At 43.8% G+C, this 19,315-nt stretch overlaps 1 protein-coding gene across 1 annotated transcript in view; it reads left to right on the top strand.

Moving 5' to 3' along the window:
* The window catches only part of FHOD3 (formin homology 2 domain containing 3), a 406,356-nt gene that overhangs the window by 342,574 nt on the left and 44,467 nt on the right, over positions 1 to 19,315 (top strand). Inside the window, exons 17-18 of the mRNA XM_023532085.1 lie at positions 5,927 to 6,807; positions 17,703 to 17,861. Coding sequence (XP_023387853.1) covers positions 5,927 to 6,807; positions 17,703 to 17,861 — 1,040 coding nt within the window. The remainder of the gene's footprint in view (positions 1 to 5,926; positions 6,808 to 17,702; positions 17,862 to 19,315) is intronic.

The raw sequence follows: 19,315 nt of genomic DNA, 5'->3' as shown, positions 1-19,315 counted from the left end.
GTTATCTAGTCACTTGAGTTTTTTCAGTGAAGGGTGTTAAACCGTTATGACTGACCATTTCAGACTAGAGTAAATTTGTTAAAAAGAATCAAATGAGTACTTCCAAAAAGTGCTAGTTCTCGGTGTGCTGACATCAGTTTGATGTGCTCTATTGGACTAGACATAATTTAAGTAATTTTTCTACAATATACTCAGGACCACTCTTTTCTTTGGTATAAAGTATGTACTCTTCCTTATGCAGCTATGTCTTTTTGGTGTTATACCTGGTATTCATTCAGTTCACCTGTGTAATGGCGACTTTATAATTAGGGACCAAATGGAATGTTAGTTCTCAATAAGGACTTGGGGAGAGAGCCACAGGGGGTTATAGGAATTGTAAATAATCGATATAATCACTTGAATTATGTTTCACATGTGACATTATGGAGTTGGTTTTCCTACCCATAAGTTGTGTGCTGTCAGGGTGTCAGGGAGCCACCTCTCTTGAGTAAAAATCCTCACCGGCTTCAGAGTGACGAACACTCAAAGAGCCTACATCTTGGGCCCAAAGGGCAGCGTGAAGGCTCTACAAGGCCCGCCAACCAGTAGCATGAGCCATGCATGGCCGGTTTGTTCACAGACTAAGAATACATTGTCTCTGAAGCATGGATGAGTGAATAAAAATCGAATGAATGAATGGAGCCATAACGTCTCACATAAGAACTGTTTATCAATGACTTAGTCTAAAATAGTTGATATTTCATTACAATATATTATTAGATTTTATTGTCTATATTGCTAGTCATTTTGATGCAGTAGAAAAAGAAGACTGAAATACTATTAGTTTTTATCTTAGGAATTATTACATTGGGAATCTTGCATCTGGTTGAAAATGTATGTGCTAAGAGGTATTTCACATATTGATACTGACTTAATTTCTTTCAAAGTCAGATTACAGTTAGTCTCCCCAATTCTCCTTGTTATTATTCACATTTAATGTAATTATAGTCATAGTATAGGGTGAGGGTAAGTCTTCTTGATCAGTTTGGCCTTAAAATATTTATTATGAATAGCTTCAAGAATTACTCATCATAACTAGGTTTAGTAGGCCTAAAACGTATCAAGAAGTTGGCTTAGTAAAAATAATCCAGGAAACAGAACTTATTTGGATCAGAATGCCCAACAGTCTTCCAAATAAGACCAACTTTCCAAAAATGGAGGCTCTGCCCCCAGGGAAGAACCACTGACTTTCTACCAAACGTTTGTGGTGTTCCAGTGTATAGACTCAGGAATTAGGGCTTTGCAGTGATTTTTCTGCTTTAGCCCGGTGCTATTAAGAGGTGATCATGTTTATTTCTTGTAACTTATTGGTCTCTAAAAAATCCCACTGCACACAGACACCATCAGCAGCTGTGGAATCAGGGCAGCTCTTTCAGCATAGCTCTTGCTTTTCAGAATGTTCTCAACTAAATTATAAAGGCAATCAAAATAATCTACAATCTTATTTCCAATGATAGTATCTATTACTTGAAAATGAGTTCGTAGGGCTTGAAAGAGATCCAACTTATTCCGGTTATGTGGTTTTCTTTTTCTTTATGTGTTCTGCTACATGGCATGAGTGTGAGAGGCTTTATTGTAGCATGCATCACACTTTGTTGTACTTACTGGTATAACTGTCTTTTGTCTCCACTTGAATGTAAGCTTTGTGAGGATGGGGGTATCTGCCTTGTTCACTGTGAGTCCTCACTCCATAGCTGGGTGCCCAGAACATAGGAGGGGCTTAGAAACTATTGATGAATGAATGAATGAAGAGGTGTCTGGCTAAGGTGAAGAAGCTCCATTGTTCCTAGGTCCTCCCTCTCTCAACTAAAATATCAGTACCCTGGGCATAATGAAACAACCAATCATAGGAGGACTCTGAAAGGTGGAAAGAAGAAGGCAGACTTCCTAGGGACATTCAGATTTAATGACATGGCGGTGAAGCTCCAAATAAAATCTACTCCCCTAGCCAAAGGATTGGGAAAGGATTGCCTAACATAAAGAAAATCTTTTTTTGGCTATTAATTCATGCCTTACCCTAGACAAGCACTGTTGGAAAGTCTGTCACTGTCCTACCCCTGCCATCCCACCCAGTGGCTTCCAAATAACCAGATTTGTCAACTTGAATTCTTTATCCAGCAAAAGAAACCTTTAAGAATGAAGAGAAAAATAAAAACAGTTAAAGAATAACTAAGAGAATTTGTTGCTAGCAGATCTACTCTTAAAGAATGTATTAAAATTCTCTGAAGAGAAAGAAAATAAAGACAGAAGACTTGGAACAACAGAATGGGTAAAAATAGGGGCAAATTAAAAAGGCTGTCTTTTTTCCTGATGAATTTCTTAAATTATATTTGACATTATGTTCAATTTACACATAGGAAATACTTATGACAATTATCTTTAAAAAGTGAGGACAGTAAAGGGATCTAAATTGAAGTAAGGTTTCTATACTTCAAAGGAATAAAGCACCAATACCAGTAGACTAATGAGTTGTGTGTATCTTATATAATATCTAGAATAACTGCTAGGAAAATTACATGAAGCAATGCACTCCAAAGCACTATAAATCAAATTGAAATTCTAAAAAATGTTCAAGTGACCCACCAAGACCAAGAAAGGAGAAACAGGAACTAAAACAAAGGGAACAAACAAAACAAATAAAATGGCAGACTCAAGCCCTAACAATTAATAATTACTTTAAAAGACTGAGATCTGCAGAGTAGAAAACCCCAACCCAACTATATGCCGTCTATATAAAACTCATTTCAAATATAATTGTGTGGGAAGATAAAAATTTTAAAGTTGGGAAAAAGTATAACATGCCAACATTAATAATGAAAAGCAGGAGTAGCTCTATTAATGTCAGATAAAGTAGACTTCAGAGCAAAGGAAATTACTAGGGATGTAGAAGCACACTACATAATAATAAAGAAAACCTAAGCAAATGAAGAAAATAAGCAAGAAAACCAGCATTTAAAATGTTACCTGATTATATTCTTTTCCCTGTTGCCAAAATAAGAAATTGCCAACAATTTCCAATAAATGGAGAAAAAGTGAGGCAATCTGGTGAGAGACTCAGCCCTTTATCTGCTGCAGCCTCCTGGCATCAAAAGAGTCTCTCTATTTATGGGACTGTCTGACTAGTTGTAGAGACTCCAAATAACCAGATTTTTCCATCGTGTGCTCCTGTCTCTTTGGTGGTGGTGATCTCCTAAGTGTATTTTATTTGTGAAACCTACAGGAGGGCTCATGAGCTCCTCGTTCTGGTGTTGGTCCCTTGGTGAGGTTAGGCCACTTGCTAGAGCTAAGCACAGAGGACAAATCTACACTGGAAAGAACAGCAACAACAGAAAATCTTTGTGCTTCTCCAGTAAATGCCTCCTTTAAAATCAGGGCAGGGCCAAGTGGGAGAGACCAGCGTGTCCTCCCCCAGCATGTTTAAACGGGCCATTCTCCTTTGGTAAAATGAAAGCTCCTGATGCTCATGTCCATGGCCTAGGTCTCCTGCCATCTCCCAACACAAATATCCATGGAGGCCCCAGATATCTGACAGAGGTCACTCTCAGAAATGCCCACCGCAGAGCCATGCTGGCCCTTAGGAAGGTAACCTGTAGGAGTAACATCCTGACCATTCATTATTCATTCATTCATCCCAGATGCTGGGAATACAATTGTGAACAAAGCATACCCAAATCTCTGCTCTTATGGAGTTTATGTGCAAAGAAGAAGATGGTTTAACATATAATTATAATTGTTCCAGTGATGCAGCAAAGGTGGCAATAAAATATGCAAGGAAAACACGTGGAAAGTTAGACAGTAAGTGCTCTTGGTGAAAAATAAAGCAGGAAAGGATGATAAACAGTACTGGGGAGAGAGATGGTTGTACGATTTTAAATATGGTGGCCGGGGAACACTTCACTGAGAAGATACTATTTGACAAAGGCCTAGAGGTTGAGAAGCAAATTGTGTGATTAACTGCATGCAGTTTGTTCTAGAAGGGGAAAGTCCCTGAGGTTAGGTCACACCTGGTGAGTTCTAGGAATGTCAAGGAGCTACTGTAGCTAAGGAGATTCATGTATGTATGTCTGGGAGTGGCGGCAGTAGGAGATGCAAGAAAATCAGGGTGCAATCATACAAGGCTTGTGAACATTGAAAGGTCATTGGCTTTTTGTCTCAGTGAAATGGAGCATTAGAAGACTCTGAGCAAAAAGACATGATCAGACATTTTAACACATCGTGTGGCTGTTGTGTTAAGAACTGACGATAGAGGCGTAAGAGTGGAAGCTGAGACCAGCGAGGGGACACCCTTGCAGTGCCGTAGGAGGAGAGCGATCGTGGCAGGAGAGCGATGAGAAAAGTGGTTGCATTCTGGCTGTAACATGGATGTAGCTAACAGGACATCCTGCTATGTTGGATATGTGGGATGAAAGGAGAGGTCAAGGATGGCTCTGAGGTTTTCGGAATTGGCAGAAGGATGGATGAAGTTGCCATTTCTGAGACAGGAAACAGTTGCAGGAGAAGTAGGTTGGGTGAGGGGAGTGGGAGCGAGAGCAGAAGGTGATATTTAAAGCCCTGAAACTGGATGAGATGGTGACTAAGAAAGTGAACGTAGATGGAGAGAAGGGGTCCAAGGACATTTAAAGGTTAAGATAAAGAGGAAACAGCTCAGGAGACTGAGAAGGAACAGCCAGAAAGGAGGAAGCAAACAAGGTAAGAGCAATGTCCAAGCGAAAGATATAAATAAAGGAACAGGGAGTGATCAGCTGGGGCTAGTGCAACAGGCAAGTCATCAGTCCCCTGGAAAGGAGTAGCTATGAAAGGTAGTGGGAGCAAAACCTTCATGAGACCGGGTTCAACAGAGAATAGAGAGGGAAATTGGAGATGGTAAGCAAAACAACTCTTATAAGCAGCTTTGCTTTAAAAGAAAAGAGAAAAGTTGCATTAGAGCTGGAAGGGTAAGTGGAGTTCACTAAGGTTTGGGTTTTTTGTTTGTTTGTTTGTTTTTTGTTTTAAGATGGGAGAAATTATACCATGTTCAAGTGCCAGTAGGAAAGGTTAGTGGGAGGAGCATGGGAGATGCAAGACAAGAAATTGCCGGAGTGGTTTCTAAACATGCATTGGAGCGGTTGACCCCTGATAAGAGAGGAACAATTTATCAGTAACACAGGAGAAAGGCCATGCTTGGAGTTTGGGTGCAGATGAGTAGATGGAGGTGGAATGAAGATCCTGGAAGATCTCCTCTGACTTTGCCTATTAAGTTGTCGAACTAGGAAGCAAGGCCATGCTGTGTGAGGATAAGATAGGTAAGGGAGGTTAGAGAAGAGAGGAGAGGTGTGAAAGGTCACCTGGAGAGGTCATGGATAAGACTGCCAGGCAGCTTTAAAGGTTCCCTGAATACTAGTGACCATGAACTTAAAGTGCAACCAATGGCATAGTTTGTGTTTCTCCAGGCACTTGAGCTGTCCTGGGACAGATGTGGAGTAGGGGAAGAAACAACTCTACAGCTTTTCCAACACCTTCTGTGGGCGAGGGAACATCTTCCTTGCCTCCCTGTGTCTAGTTAAGACAGAAGCCCCCTACTTACCTGTGGCTGGATGGGTCCTGACCAGTTGTCATGGGTGGGAAGGAAAGGTGAGGAAATTTTCTCCCTTGAGCCTAGATAGGAGCCATGAGCTGTGTCACATCTACAAGAGTCTTGGGTCCTAGAGTGGGCCATTGGGACTTTGATGCAGCATCTCTTCCTGGTCAAGAGCATCTCGTCAGCCATGACCACTTTCCTCTTCAATTGCTTTATTTCAGTGTTTTCTCTGAAGTGGCCCTGTGTGGAAAGCCCACATGTTACCTAACTGGTTTTCTCATGGTATCGAGGACCTTGCTACTTTCTCATTTTTCTTCTGTGTACTTTCAGGTCTATGGTCCGCAGGTGTTCAGGATGCTGGTATAAATGAACAGTGTGGCGACATCCTCACCAACAAACGGTTCATGCTGGACATGCTGTATGCCCATAACAGAAAGCCCACGGATGATGAGGAGAAGGGGGAGGGCGAGCCTGCCGGGACTGAGCAGGGGGCAGAGGCGGTGGCCAGCTTGGCCAGCAGGCTATCCACCCTGCAGGCCAACTCTCTGGCCCAGGATGAGAGTGTCAGGAGGGTAGATGTTGGCTGCCTGGACAATCGGGGCAGCGTGAAAGCCTTTGCCGAGAAATTCAACAGTGGGGACCTAGGGAGAGGGTCCGTCTCCCCCGATGCCGAGTCCAACGACAAAGTCCTAGAGAAAGCATCCGCGCAGCCCAAGACGGAATCTGACTACATCTGGGACCAGCTCATGGCCAATCCCAGGGAGCTCAGAATCCAAGACATGGATTTCACCGACCTGGGAGAGGAGGATGACATCGACGTCCTGGACGTGGACCTGGGTCATGCGGAGGCACCGGGGCCACCTCCTCCGCCCCCGCCCACATTTCTGGGTTTGCCACCTCCACCCCCTCCGCCCCTGTTGGACAGCGTGCCTCCCCCTCCAGTACCCGGTAATTTATTGGCTCCTCCTCCAGTATTCAATGCTCCTCAGGGCTTAGGGTGGCCCCAAGTACCCCGGGGTCAGCCAGCATTCACGAAGAAAAAGAAGACCATCCGTCTGTTCTGGAATGAAGTGCGGCCTTTTGAGTGGCCCTGTAAAAACAACCGCCGCTGCAGAGAATTCCTGTGGTCAAAACTGGAACCTATTAAGGTGGACACTTCCAGGCTGGAGCACCTGTTCGAGTCTAAATCTAAGGAACTGTCCGTCTCCAAGGTACTGCTGGCATCCAGCATGCTTCTTGATTTGCAACGTTACTTTCTGCTGTTAAGTAGAACTGAGAGATTTGTTCTATATAAAATTCCGGTTATGGTGCTTTCGCTATTTGGTTAAAAGGGGGAGGGGCAGTTAGTATAAAAATCTGACCTTTAATATACTACTCTTTGTGCCATGTGCTAGGTGTAGCTAAATGGGTAAGATACCTTAATAGCATCTACCCTTTACTAACACCATTAGGCAAAGTAGCTTTCAAAGACCCAAATAACCTGGAGGAAAAAAACAAAAAGTTTAACCCAGGAATATTAGCATAGCCCAACAGCAGATGGTGCTGTTAGAGGAAAGTAGACTTGCTAATTTATCAAACACATGGACTCTATCTAGGAGATGTATTTAATTACTCTTACCTTGATAGTAGTAGTTTGACCTTAGCTGTAACCATACAATGCTTTTGCAAAGGTAATAATCCAAATGACATTTCTTTGGATAAACCTTGGCTGAATCAGCATGTTGCAACTATCTAGATGTTTCCAAATAACCCTAGAGTTAGCGTCTTATAAATACTATGCATCCCGCTAGATTCTTATTTCTTAGAAGTGTTTGAGAATTCTGTAGGCATTATTGCTGTGATATTTTTAAGAGGTGGAAAGCACTGTACATGAAGTAATTGGGCATCAAAGAGAAGTCATGATTAATGAGCACTGATAAAGAGGCTGCAGCGTACTGAGTCACAAATTTTATTTCTAACGATTTGCTGCATTAATAGAGTTTTCTTTGCATATCTTAAAGAACACATTTTGTTTTTTAAAAAAACAAACTTGTGATTCTCAGCACATTACAGTTTTAAAAACAGGTTTAAGACTATCTTCTCAGGAACTAGAGGTATGGGAAAACACTTTGTGAAGTGTAATTTAGGATGAACATTCAAGAACGTGTTCTCGTGAATTAATTTTAGCTTGACCTGTTGCTTTGTTTATCATTTTGGGTGAGTATACAGTTGCCTGAGTCAGGTGCCCTGACCTGCCAGTAGGGACCGATTCTGAATCAAAAAGTATGTGCAGCATCCTCAGGATAAGAATGCCTTTCATACGAGGAGCTGAGTGACAGAGTTATTGTCTGTCACCCCTGTGAGTTGCTGACAAGCCAGGTAGGGGAGCTGTAATCAGCGACTTCCTGTTAGAACTCATGCCGGGGTCTGGAACTGTACTTGCTGCTCTTCCTGAGTTGGCCTTTACCCTGGTGTCGATTTCTGCCCAGTCTCAGCAAGGATGTGAATCTAAACTGTCTCCAACCTCAGGAATCCCTCCAAGTCAGAATTAAAGCTTTCTCTTGTCTATCAATCCAAACCACTAGGATGCAATAACAGAAAATCATGCCAAATCAGTCCTCTCCTTCAACTGAAATTAGAAATCTTTTTGTCCTCTCTAGAAAATGACACCCAGGAAAGTGATGCCGGGCACCCATTTTCTGTCTCTCTGTGTCTCTGTGTCACCTAGAAAAGTGATGCTGGGCACCCATTCTCCGTGTCTGTGTGTCATAACTTTCTGAGGACATGTGCTACTGAGCCACTCATGTGTCCTGTTCAGTTCTTAAATCAGGCCTGGCATTTGGGAGAAGACTGGCCCTGCTGAGTTACAACAGCAGTCTCTGGTTGCAGGAGGTTACCGAGCACTTACCCTCACTCACTCCACACTCAACCCACTGATCTAGTTGGTGGGTCTTCTTCCTCCTCCTCCTTCCCCCTTGGGCCCATCTGACTGGATGTGCCCTCTAGGCCTCCTCTGGTTGCTAATTACCATTGGAGGTTGCTGAGGAGAGGCTGGCCCTTGACTCCAGGTAAGAGAAATAAAAGGGAGTAACAGTTTGGCAGTAAAGGCACTTTTGACTTTACAAAGGAAATGGCAAGATTAAAAGTTTCCTTGAGAAGACTCAAAATGGACAGTTTGCCTACCTCCTGCCTTCCTTCATCCCATGGTAGCTGGTGATAAGAGTCTGGTTGGTGTCCTCTTAGTCGCCCAAAGTTCCATTCTTGCTTGAAGTAAGTGGTGACCTCTTAAAATACTTTAATGCCTAGCTAAAGGACAAATGTTTGTCTAGTTTTAAAAAGTGAGAGCATAAGAGGAAAGTCATATATTGAAAATTTTACCAAACTGACTCCAGAATGTTCCACATCGGGACCCAGGAACCCATACTTTGGTTTTGGAGGCTCGGAAATGTGAGCAGGAGCTAATTTACAAATGTTACAAAAAGTGAGAATGCTAATTAGGATTAAAACACAACACGCTGGAGAGTTGAAACCCTTCTATGCCTGTTACCACTACAAATATAACCAATTTTACTTCTGTTTCTAATCCCTGACTGTGATTTCCATAAAACACAGCTGTAAACAGCCACTTCCGAATTCTGGCTCATGAGAAGTTTTTCATTAAACACAAAAGAAAATAAAATAGATTTTATAAGACAGCACATAGCAAAAGGAATCTGTTTTAGTTTCCGTCAGAAAACTTACACGAGACCAGAATTACGGGGCGTGGTTAGATCATCCAAGTCACCCCCCAAACGGAGATTCGCGTGCCAGGTCCAGACTGGGTCACCGCTTAATGGAAATGATAAGAACAGAAAGATGAGCTCTTCGGTTTCCTTTCCAAGTAGTTTCTGGAACTAGATCTACTTTTCTCTCTCTCAGCAGGAAATATATATATAACTTTTTAGTAAGATGGCTTTAATTATGTTTTGTAGAGAAAGACACAAATCCTGTGCTAAATTTCATCATGTTGCGCTTCTTCTACTGTTGGTCTAAGATGTGGTGACTCGCATAGGAGATAAAGTGGCCCCAGAGAAAGCTGTCAGGGCAGAAAGCCCTTGGGGGTGTGGGGATGTACTCTTCATGGACTTGACATCATTCTGAGGAGCTCCAGGAAGTGGCCTTCTAACCTATGTGCCTAATTAAGGGCAGCAAAGTCCCTCCCGCAAAAGGGCAGCTTTTATATCCCAAGTTACAGCAGACCAAGACAAGTATTGGTAGAAGAGGTCACCAGAAGGAAGAAGGGGACCTGACTTTCCCTTTGGGGACTTGGGGATGCTGACTTACTCCCTTGGATTCATTAAGTTTATTGTGGAGAGAGGGCTCCACAATGGATTTGGAGAAATTCGTTCAACTTTATTTACCCTGAGGTTTCTGAATGTATCAGAAACTATTAACTGTGACATTTTAAGAAAATTTAGCAATGATGATGTCCTGGTTCGTGTACTAGATAGATGACATTAACTTAAAAAATGTAACTGTTTTACAGTTGGCCTCTGCTATAGAAGATTCAGAGGGCAAGTATGGGAAATTAATGCTTTTTCTACTAAACAATAAGGCAAGCCTATTCTGGCAAGGTCCTCAGAAACTTTATTCCTAACTAAAAGTGTATTAGCTTTTATTTAGACTTAGTTGGGTTTTTGTTTTGTTTTTCACCTTGATGCTTTCCCGTGTATATCGTCAGCTCCCTTGTTATAGGACTTAGGAAAACTCTATAGTTGTCACATCTTTCCAACATCTGTATCATGGCATCCTTGTCATTGTCACTATCTCAACAGACAGTTTTGAAAATATTCTGTGGCATCACTCTTTTAGCACTTAGCAGGGAGTAAGGAATGAGATACCATTTCTAGAACTAGTGCCTTGCTGAGCCAAGCGGAGGGTCTGTGACAGTGATGTTAAAAAGCATTTTGAGAAGTCAGTAGCCTTTCATGGAAGTGTTCTCAAACTTAGCGGTATTCTCCAAGACTTGGAGTCCTCTTAATAAATCATGTCCTGAGCCAGTTTCTATTTTCAGTCACAGAATTCTCTGGGGTGACAAGTTCTATGTGTTGAATATCTACTTTTCAAAGATTGTATCCTTTATTTCTTGTCAAATTACTCTTTAAAATTTTTCAGGGAATTTTGGAAAATAAGCCCTGTTCATCTGTCCAGACCTCATACCTCCACAAGCTTTGTTCATGCCCCGCTCCTTACTTTTCTCATTTCATACTGTCTCCTTGCAAGGACGTTGTTGCCTTCACAGTGGTCCGTCTCTGGACCTTGGCCTACCTTATCATTATATATCACAGGCAGAAGCCCCAGGAGAATGCGGAGAGGTGAGGCAGAGTTTTCTGTTTTATTTCCAAGAACCAACCCCCGTGATTGGGTTGTGCGGTGTTAGCTGTCGCAGAATGTGTGGCTTTGTTTTCAAGAGCCAGCTGCACCCAACCCCAGAGCCTCCCAAGCTGCATTACCCCTGAATCTGGGGGAACCGTTTCTTAGTACCTGACAGCTCAGCTTCCAGAACTGGGATGAGCTTGGCGTTTTGGGGGCACGTCAGCCTCATTTTAACATCAAAAACTTCTTGCTTCATCTATAGCTGTGAGGACTTTATATTCATAAAAATGGCCGGACCAGTCCTTGCTGTATTTGGAAAGCGATGGGGAGAGGACCCAGTTACTGTCTATCTGAAGAAGTGTTCTCTTATCTTTACCTTTTGCTTCCTATTTTTAAATTGTTTCCTTTTCTCGAAAGAACAACTTTCTACTCACCAAACATTCCCGTCTCAAAGCCTTTAGACTTTTTGAAAGTCTAAATCAGCGAGTCTAATTGCCTGAAAGGCCTTTTAAACATCGGTGACCCAGTGCCCCACTCCAGACTGAGGAGATCAGGATCTCTGAGGCAGGGACCCAAGTATCATTGTAGTTTTAAAGTACCCCTTAGGATTCTCTTGTACACCCAAGTTGCAAAGCACTGCTCTGAATAAATGACATTTTCTGGTTTTCCTTCAGAAAATGTAAGTAGAATGATCAGACCTGCTTTCTCCTCAGATAAACGATGTTGTTTCTCCCAGTTAGTGGTAGTGACTTCATGTTTGTCATTCTGCCATCAGTCATGGAGGAGCCTCTTCTCCTGGCAAGGAAGGAGAATCTCCTGATCCTACTTTAGAACTCCTCTTCCCGTTAGTCCTGGAGGCCAGTCTATCAGCCTCAGAAGGGAATTGGGCATATGGCAGGCTTTTAGATTAGTCACTATGCTTAATGACTACTATTTAGCATTAAAATTTTTTCCCCCACCTTTTCCTAACTGCTACCTGGTTTCTTCCTTTTCTTCAGGATGTTGCACAAAATCTGATTATGGTCACTCTTACATTGTGTTCAGTCACTCCCCGATAACCATTCCAAATAAAGTTTGTTTCTTTACTTGCAGATTCTAAAATACTTGTTCTTGGAGGAAATACTTTGTTCTATCTAAAAACCTGACTTTCTCCTCTTTTCCCTGTGAGGCACGTAGTTATCCATCTCTGCATCAAAGATAGTGTTACACCAGGGATCCTTCCACTGAACCTAAATATGTGGCTTGATTATTCGAGAAAATATTCCTATTTTTGTATGAACTCTCTGCCCCCTTGGAGTGGCTGAGTTTGCAGAGCTCTACCTCTTGGCACTGATTGATCATAGGGTAGACTCTAACCCAGAAAGCCAACTAGCCGGTGACTGTGAGGCTGCAGAAAGCAGTCGCAGCCCTTCCCCTGAGCCTTGGCAATCACTACCTCCTTTGTGCTTATCCGAAATCCTGTAACTCTTGTGGCCTTGGGAGCTGCCTCTTAAAGCCTCTTCCTGAAGAGGAGCTCACATCTGTCTTCCTGGAAGCTGGTCCTGCAGCCCTCTTAGACAGCTTGGAAGAAAGGAGTTGAGTTGCCTTGGTGACCTCCTTCCTGCCCCTTCTCTCTAAGAGGTCTCTGATAGCATCTCTTTCCACAGTGGGTAACTGCTTTTTCTCACCAGCCTGGTTATCCATACCCCTCCCCGCTCGCCCTGCAGTCTTCTTGGCTGAGTCAAAAACAAAACTGACAAATGTCCAACATGACATCCAAGCTTGAAGCATTTCTCCAGAGACAGTATTTCTGGGAGGGCAACTACTGGCATCCTGGAGGTTCCCTGATAGTCGGAGCTTTGCAGGAGGGGCTCCGCTCCATGCTGGGTGTTGCTACTTGGTTCTGCTCAAGAGTGTAGCTAAACTAGGCTTTCTGGAAGCAAAACACACCCTGGCTTCTTCCCAGGGTACCCTTTCCTTCTTAAAGAAGCAAGTTCTTCTTTTCCCTTGGCACTTCTGGACATATTTGGAAAAGTAGCATATTCAGAAGCAGCGTTACAGAGGTTTCCCTCACATGGCCTCACTGCCACTCTTTTTCTGGGGTAACTGTCTCATCCCAGACATAGTTGTTTCCATTTTCACTTCCGCCAACCCAGGTAGCCTAGCAACCTGTGCCTGGGGCCTGGACCCATAGGAACCTCCTTCCAACATCCTCTCCTCAGGACTCACTGAGGAAGAAGGCAGAGGTTTGGCTGATTGACCTTTTTCAAGGACATGAGACAGAAACACTTATTTGCCATTGCCCTGGGACTGATCATTGGTGTCACGGGCATCCTAGCCCACCACAGATATGCACTTTTTGTCAGTCTCCACGGAAATGTCCCCACTTAAGGAGTAGGCACCTAACAGGCACTGAGGAAATATCTGTTTAAAGAAAGAAGATCTATATCAAAAAGAGACGACAAATGAATAAATATGGGAAGACAAGCAGCCAATCAGAAGGAGACTTGGAAAACTGAGCTGGTTTCTCAGCTGCTTTTCTTGCCTCTGCTCGGGGTTTGCCTTCATGAACCATCACTGATCGTGTCTCAGACTCTAGTCAACAAGGGGGTCTCACGGGGCGTGATGTGCTCCCACCATGCTGGCCCTTGGCCATTCCCACACAAGCCCGTGTTCTTGCTTTTTCCTTTCTTAAGAAGGAAGATATCAGTCAGTCTAGTCTGTCATGATGTTAACCTACCATGTTGGAATTTTCTTTTTACTTCAAGTTACTTTCTTTAATTTCATATTAGAAATCGAGCTTTCATAATGGTTTGTGATGCACTAATCTTAGTGCCTTTGTTGGAATGCCCTGGACCATTGTAAAATGGCTTTTGCTGTACTATTTTTCTATTCTGTTCTATCATTCTAGCTAGCCTAGTGCCGGTGCTCTGTATTTTAATAACATCAGCTTTATAATAAGTTTTTATAGCTGATTGGGTAAATATTGTATATAACTCTACTTATTGATTTTTCACACATGTAGTTTTTCATGGTAACTTTAGTTCCAAAACAAATCTTGTTGGATTTTGATTAGAATTATTTAAAATATATATATTAGATAAGAGATAATGGACATCCTCATGATATTGAGCCTTCCTATTCAGGAATATGGTGTTTCTCCTTTATTCACATCTTCTTTTATTACTCTCAAGAAAATGTTGTCATTTCCTTCAGGTAGGTCCTGTATTGATATGTCAAGAGGTTTTAGTATTTTGTTTTCTTGTTTGGGTGTTGTTTGGGGTATGTGTCTGGTCTCATCAGATGCAGAACAACTTTCCGATTTCCTGCCCAGAAGCATTGCCTCCTGTCACCTTCCCAACTCCTGTTCCATCTCTGTCCCATCACACATTACCCCTTTCGTTCTAGATGCCTTTACAGGGGCAGTGAACATTTCCTAACCTTCTTCACAAGGACCACTCTTCTGTAGCCTCTGCTTTATAGGCCCTTTCCATCATCCACCAATTTCCTGTTTTTCTAATTTCAAACAATAGACAATCACTGACTTTCTGATCAAAGAAGCACAATAAGGAAATGGGTATCTGAGAAAGGTTGTTAGCAAGAGCATGATGAATGGGTTGGGGAAGAGAAGATACTAGAAGCAGGAGGCCAGTGGTGGGAGGCTGGGTGCCAGGGTTCAGGCTCTGGGTGGAGGTGTTAAAAATAAAGAAGGGGTGGGCATGAGAGGCTTTGTAGAAGAGGGCACACAACAGTCACTCTGTCACAGAACCCTGTGAAGGACATAGTGAAGGTCACACTTGCTGACCTAGGGCTCTGACCCCAGAAAGATGATTGAAATGGATCAGAATTGATGACTGCTAATCTTGGACATGGACACATGCTCCTGGGCATAGAGAACTTTGTCTTGCCCTGGCAGGTGCTGCTCTAGGTTATCGTGGGAGGGAAGGAGAGAGCTGGACAGCCCCACGTGACCCACTCACTCACTTCCTCATTTCAGATGGAGTGGACCCCAAGGCAATTTAGTGCTTAGTAGCACCCAGTGGAGTCTGTTTTAATTATGAAGAAGAGCATTTAAAACATTTCTTGGATAAAATCCAGAGATGTAGTAATTCTATTTCAGATATTACTTTACTTCTCATTCTTTCCCTCACAAAGTGGGTGGAAGTGCTCTGAAAATGTGTAGAGTCATCTGTGGGAACAGCTCTCCCCATTATCTGATGGGATGCTCAGCAGCTTAGTTTTCCTTGACTTATAGAAGACTGTGTGGTTGTGTCCACTGTTGTAAATTGAGTTCTGCTGAGAATGGGGACTAGGATATGTCAGGCTCAGAGCTACTACATTAGTCTGTGCAGATTGTTTGCTTCTCATGGTCACTAGCTGAGGGGGAAAGGCTGAAATCTGAGTGATGCTTCTTTCTCAAGCTGTTTGCCATGCAGCTGTGTTTCCTCAGAGGGCTGTGTCTTTTTCTCATATGCACAAATTCTCTAGTTGGGTTGGTCCTGCCCAGGCATCTGTCCTGGCTCCTAGGGTGAGGAGGACTCTGTAGGTAAGGGCTAAGGGCTAAGATTCCAGTTAATAACTGCCTTCTGATAAATGCCTTTTGCACTGGAGCCTGGCTATGGGTAGCTGCCTCTCCAGTGCTAGGTCCTAGGCTTCTTCTGTCTCCCACGCTGCCATTCTTAATGTGGCTTCATGTCCACATTCTAGGCAGGAAGAAGGGGGAAGGGCAAAAAGCGTGGCCCACTGGGTCAATCCCTTTTTAATGAGGAAAATAAAAGCCAGAAGTCAGTCACAGGGCCAGCTTTAGCTGCAAAGGGTCCAGGGAGGTGACTGAAATAACTGAAACATTGCCAGCCTGAAAAAAGTCAAGGTCTTGTGGGCGAGTGGGGAAGAGGCAATGGATGTTGGGTAGGTGCCCTGCAGTGCCTGGTGGAGTGGGCACCCCAGAACCCCAGTGGGCATTGCAAGTCATAACAACCCTTTTCATTGCCTATAGTCATCATTTTGTCAAAACTTTCCTCATTCCTTCTTAACATTCCACACACAAAATAATATTTTAAATTAGATTGAAAAGTTAAATTTCAGGGGTTCCCGATAAACTTACGTGATTAAATATACAAAAGAGAAGCTTGCCCTGCAGGCTGGGGTTGCTTCTGTATCCCACATTTCCCTGGAAGCTCATGGTTCAAAGCCGATGACCACACCCACAGGAATTGTTCCACCTGGCCACCAGGCCCCAAAACAGCTAGGATGCTTTCAATTATTTTCCTCACGAAGAAATTTTAATTTATTCCCAAGTGCATGTTTAAGGATCTAAAATAGAGTTTTAGTAATTGAGTTTGGAAGGGCTCAGTAGGACTTAAGGGGCCACAATCTGTTTCTCCTTGCCAGCTTCCAGCCTCTAATGTTGCAGCAAGCCAGCTTTTCCAGACAGCTCAGCTGCTTCCAGGCCCAGCCAGTAGGGTAGGCCTGAGCTCAGAGAGTCATGATGAGCATCAGTCAGCTACCCAGCAGGGGCCTGGCTACAATGGAGTTGGAGCAGCTAGCTCCTGAGGCTCCCCAGATGTGGCCCCCCAAATCGCCAGCTTTTTTTCTGGCAGTTCCCAGCAACCTAGACAAAGCCACTTTTATCTCCTTATCATCTCTTCGCAGCTCTAGACTAGATTCTAGACATTCCTTAGGGCCAAGCTTAAGTGTCAGCTCCTCCAGACCTTAACCACCCCTCACACACAGGCAGGTGAGTTAGTCATCTACCCCACGATGAGTACACCCTATCCTTTTCTTCTAGAGATCCATTGTGCCTTATTTATCACTGTCATCTAGGATTGTTACCTGAATGAAGAGTCATCCTCCCAGCAGTTTGTCTCCAGGGAAACCTGAACACAGTACAAGGAGCTTGCTGAGCCAGGCCACCCCTACTAACCTCCATGGCCACTGGCCCTTAACTTCCCAAGAACTCAAGGGGAAAGCTAGGGCCTCATCATTTCATTTCTGGGCAAGTGTTGGCTTAGCACCCCAAACACGGGAGTATCCAGGCCTGCAGGGAAGCCACACACACAGGGCTCTATGAGGACACCCGGACACTTCTTGCCCCATCCCCCTCCTTGGCCTCTAGGCCTTTTTGTCCCTCATTCTTCTTCACTAGCATGAGCCCTTTGGTTTCCCTTCTTTGAAAGGCCCCCCTTCACCCACCAGCTGCAGCTGCCCAGATGTCTAAGTGTGGCAGGTGCTCTAGAATAAGGGTCATAGGATGTTTGAATGGTGAGAGAAGCTTTTGAGACAACGCGGCCAGGGATCTAAAGGGGCTGCCTGGACGGTGAAGCCAGAGTCTCCTCGTCACGCCTATCTTCCTGGCGTGTGTACCAACTCTCTCCATCTTCAGGCACACGCCGTCTGCACTAGGGCCACCCAGGGCACATTCTGACACCGTGCAGACTATGGGGAGGGAGTTCTGAGAAGTTTTAGTTTTGTTTCCACTGCTTTTATGGAAAAAAAACAGGTTTTTTTTTTCTTTCTTGCAAAATATCACATTTTCCCCAATTGAAGGAAAATCAATTTTATTTTGTAATGTGTCTGACTTGTGAAGTTCCTTTGCTGCCCTGCACTTGGCAGCTCCTCAGAGCTAATCCCCGATCTCTTTCTTCTGTGCTGAGCAGTAGCCAGTCCTTCCTGAGCTGACTCGGGGCCACTTGTCTTCATCTCTAAATAAGTAGTGAGTTTGCTTTAATAATGAAACACAGAAAGGACCAAAGACGATGCATTAATCTTGGATTCTCCTTGTTTTATCACCAAGAAAACTGCTGCAGATGGAAAAAGGCAGGAGATCATCGTCCTGGATTCCAAGAGGAGCAATGCTATTAATATCGGTCTGACCGTACTGCCCCCTCCAAGAACGATTAAGATAGCTATTTTGAATTTTGATGAATATGCCTTAAACAAAGAAGGAATTGAGGTAAGAGAAGCTCTATCAAGCATTATTTGTCTTCTGTAATACTTCACATATGTAAAGCATTACTGTGTCCAATATGACTTTCTCTGCAGGGTGGCTTGCCATTTTTCTGTCTCAGCCAGACTCTGAATAATGTTAATAATTCTCATATTTACAAAAAAAAAAAAAAAAAGAACTTCTGGTGGGGTGGAGTTGGGGAAGGCCTCCTTTACCTGTGAAGTTCAGAGATCCTCACTTGGTTCCTGTACTGACTTCTCTCTCACCACACTGCCTACCTCAACATGGAAGAAGAATGTGATAACCTCCCTAAGAGGCTGGTAGGGCCTTCTTTCACATCATTTCAAACTAAATATGTTTAATGAACAGTTTCAAAAGTAGGGCTTTCAGTGTGTGCTCACGTTCATGTAAATGACTGTTTCTCTCTTGGCACTCGTTGGGTGTGTAGATACATTTCATTTGATAAACCGAAGAACACAAGTCAACTTAGTCTTTACCACTTGTTCAACTGAATGGCAAAAATGGAGAGAGGTTGGGTGACTTGGCTGTGACGACGTGGATGGTAAGTGGCCTACCTGGAGCCACAGCTCACATGCTCTGCCAGGGTTCGGTGCTCTTCCACTAGGCCACATTCGCCCTTCACCCTGGGCCGGTGCTGGTTTGCAGCAAGTGAAATCTCCTCTCCTAACAATGGAGAAAAAATTAATGGAGCCAATGGCCCAGTCCACAGATTCCTACAGGTGGGCGATTTACCTCGGGGCCCACTGAGTTGGAGTGGGGGTATGAGGACATGCTTTGTGGCATTAGGTGACACCCATACCACCTATTAGCAAGGAGCTCTGGATTCTTTCAATATTCCTCCATAGTTGGGGTTCATTTATACACAGTCTTATTTGAAAGACTTGGAGTTGGGGGAAACCAGTGAGGACGCACTGTAGTGAGGGAGACCAGGCCCTCGACAGAAGAGCTGGACATGAGGAGTGGCCACCTTGCCAGGCTTGCCTCCAGCCCTGAGTGTGGAAAGGAGCAGAGCGGCATGTACGTGGTGGCATGTGAACCCAGCTGGGCAGGCGTGCCTTTGTGCTCTGGAAAGAGGAGGCCTCCCAAAGGAAACACGGTGTTCCCAGAGATTTACACTGGGTCGAGCAGTGTCCTTTCAAAATCCATGCCTACCTGGAACCTCAGAATGTGACCTTATTTGGAAATAGTCTTTGTGGATACTGTAGGTTAAGATTATACTGGATTAAGGTGGGCCCTACTCCCGTGATTGATATCCTTATAAGAAGAGGGAAGTTTGGACATAGACACAGAGAGAATGCCACGAGAAGACAGAGAACACATGGAGAGACACGGAGAACAGAATGCCATGTGATGGTGGAGGCAGAGATTGGAGTAATGCATTTGAAGCCAAGGAACACCAACGGTTGCCTGCAACCACCAGACACTAGGGAGAGGCAAAG

The sequence above is a fragment of the Pteropus vampyrus genome, unplaced genomic scaffold (genome assembly GCF_000151845.1).
Source record: "Pteropus vampyrus isolate Shadow unplaced genomic scaffold, Pvam_2.0 Scaffold3, whole genome shotgun sequence".
In the NCBI taxonomy this organism is placed as follows: Eukaryota; Metazoa; Chordata; class Mammalia; order Chiroptera; family Pteropodidae; genus Pteropus; species Pteropus vampyrus.
Note: the sequence above shows the minus strand (reverse complement) of the source record. Positions and strands in the feature narration are given on the sequence as shown.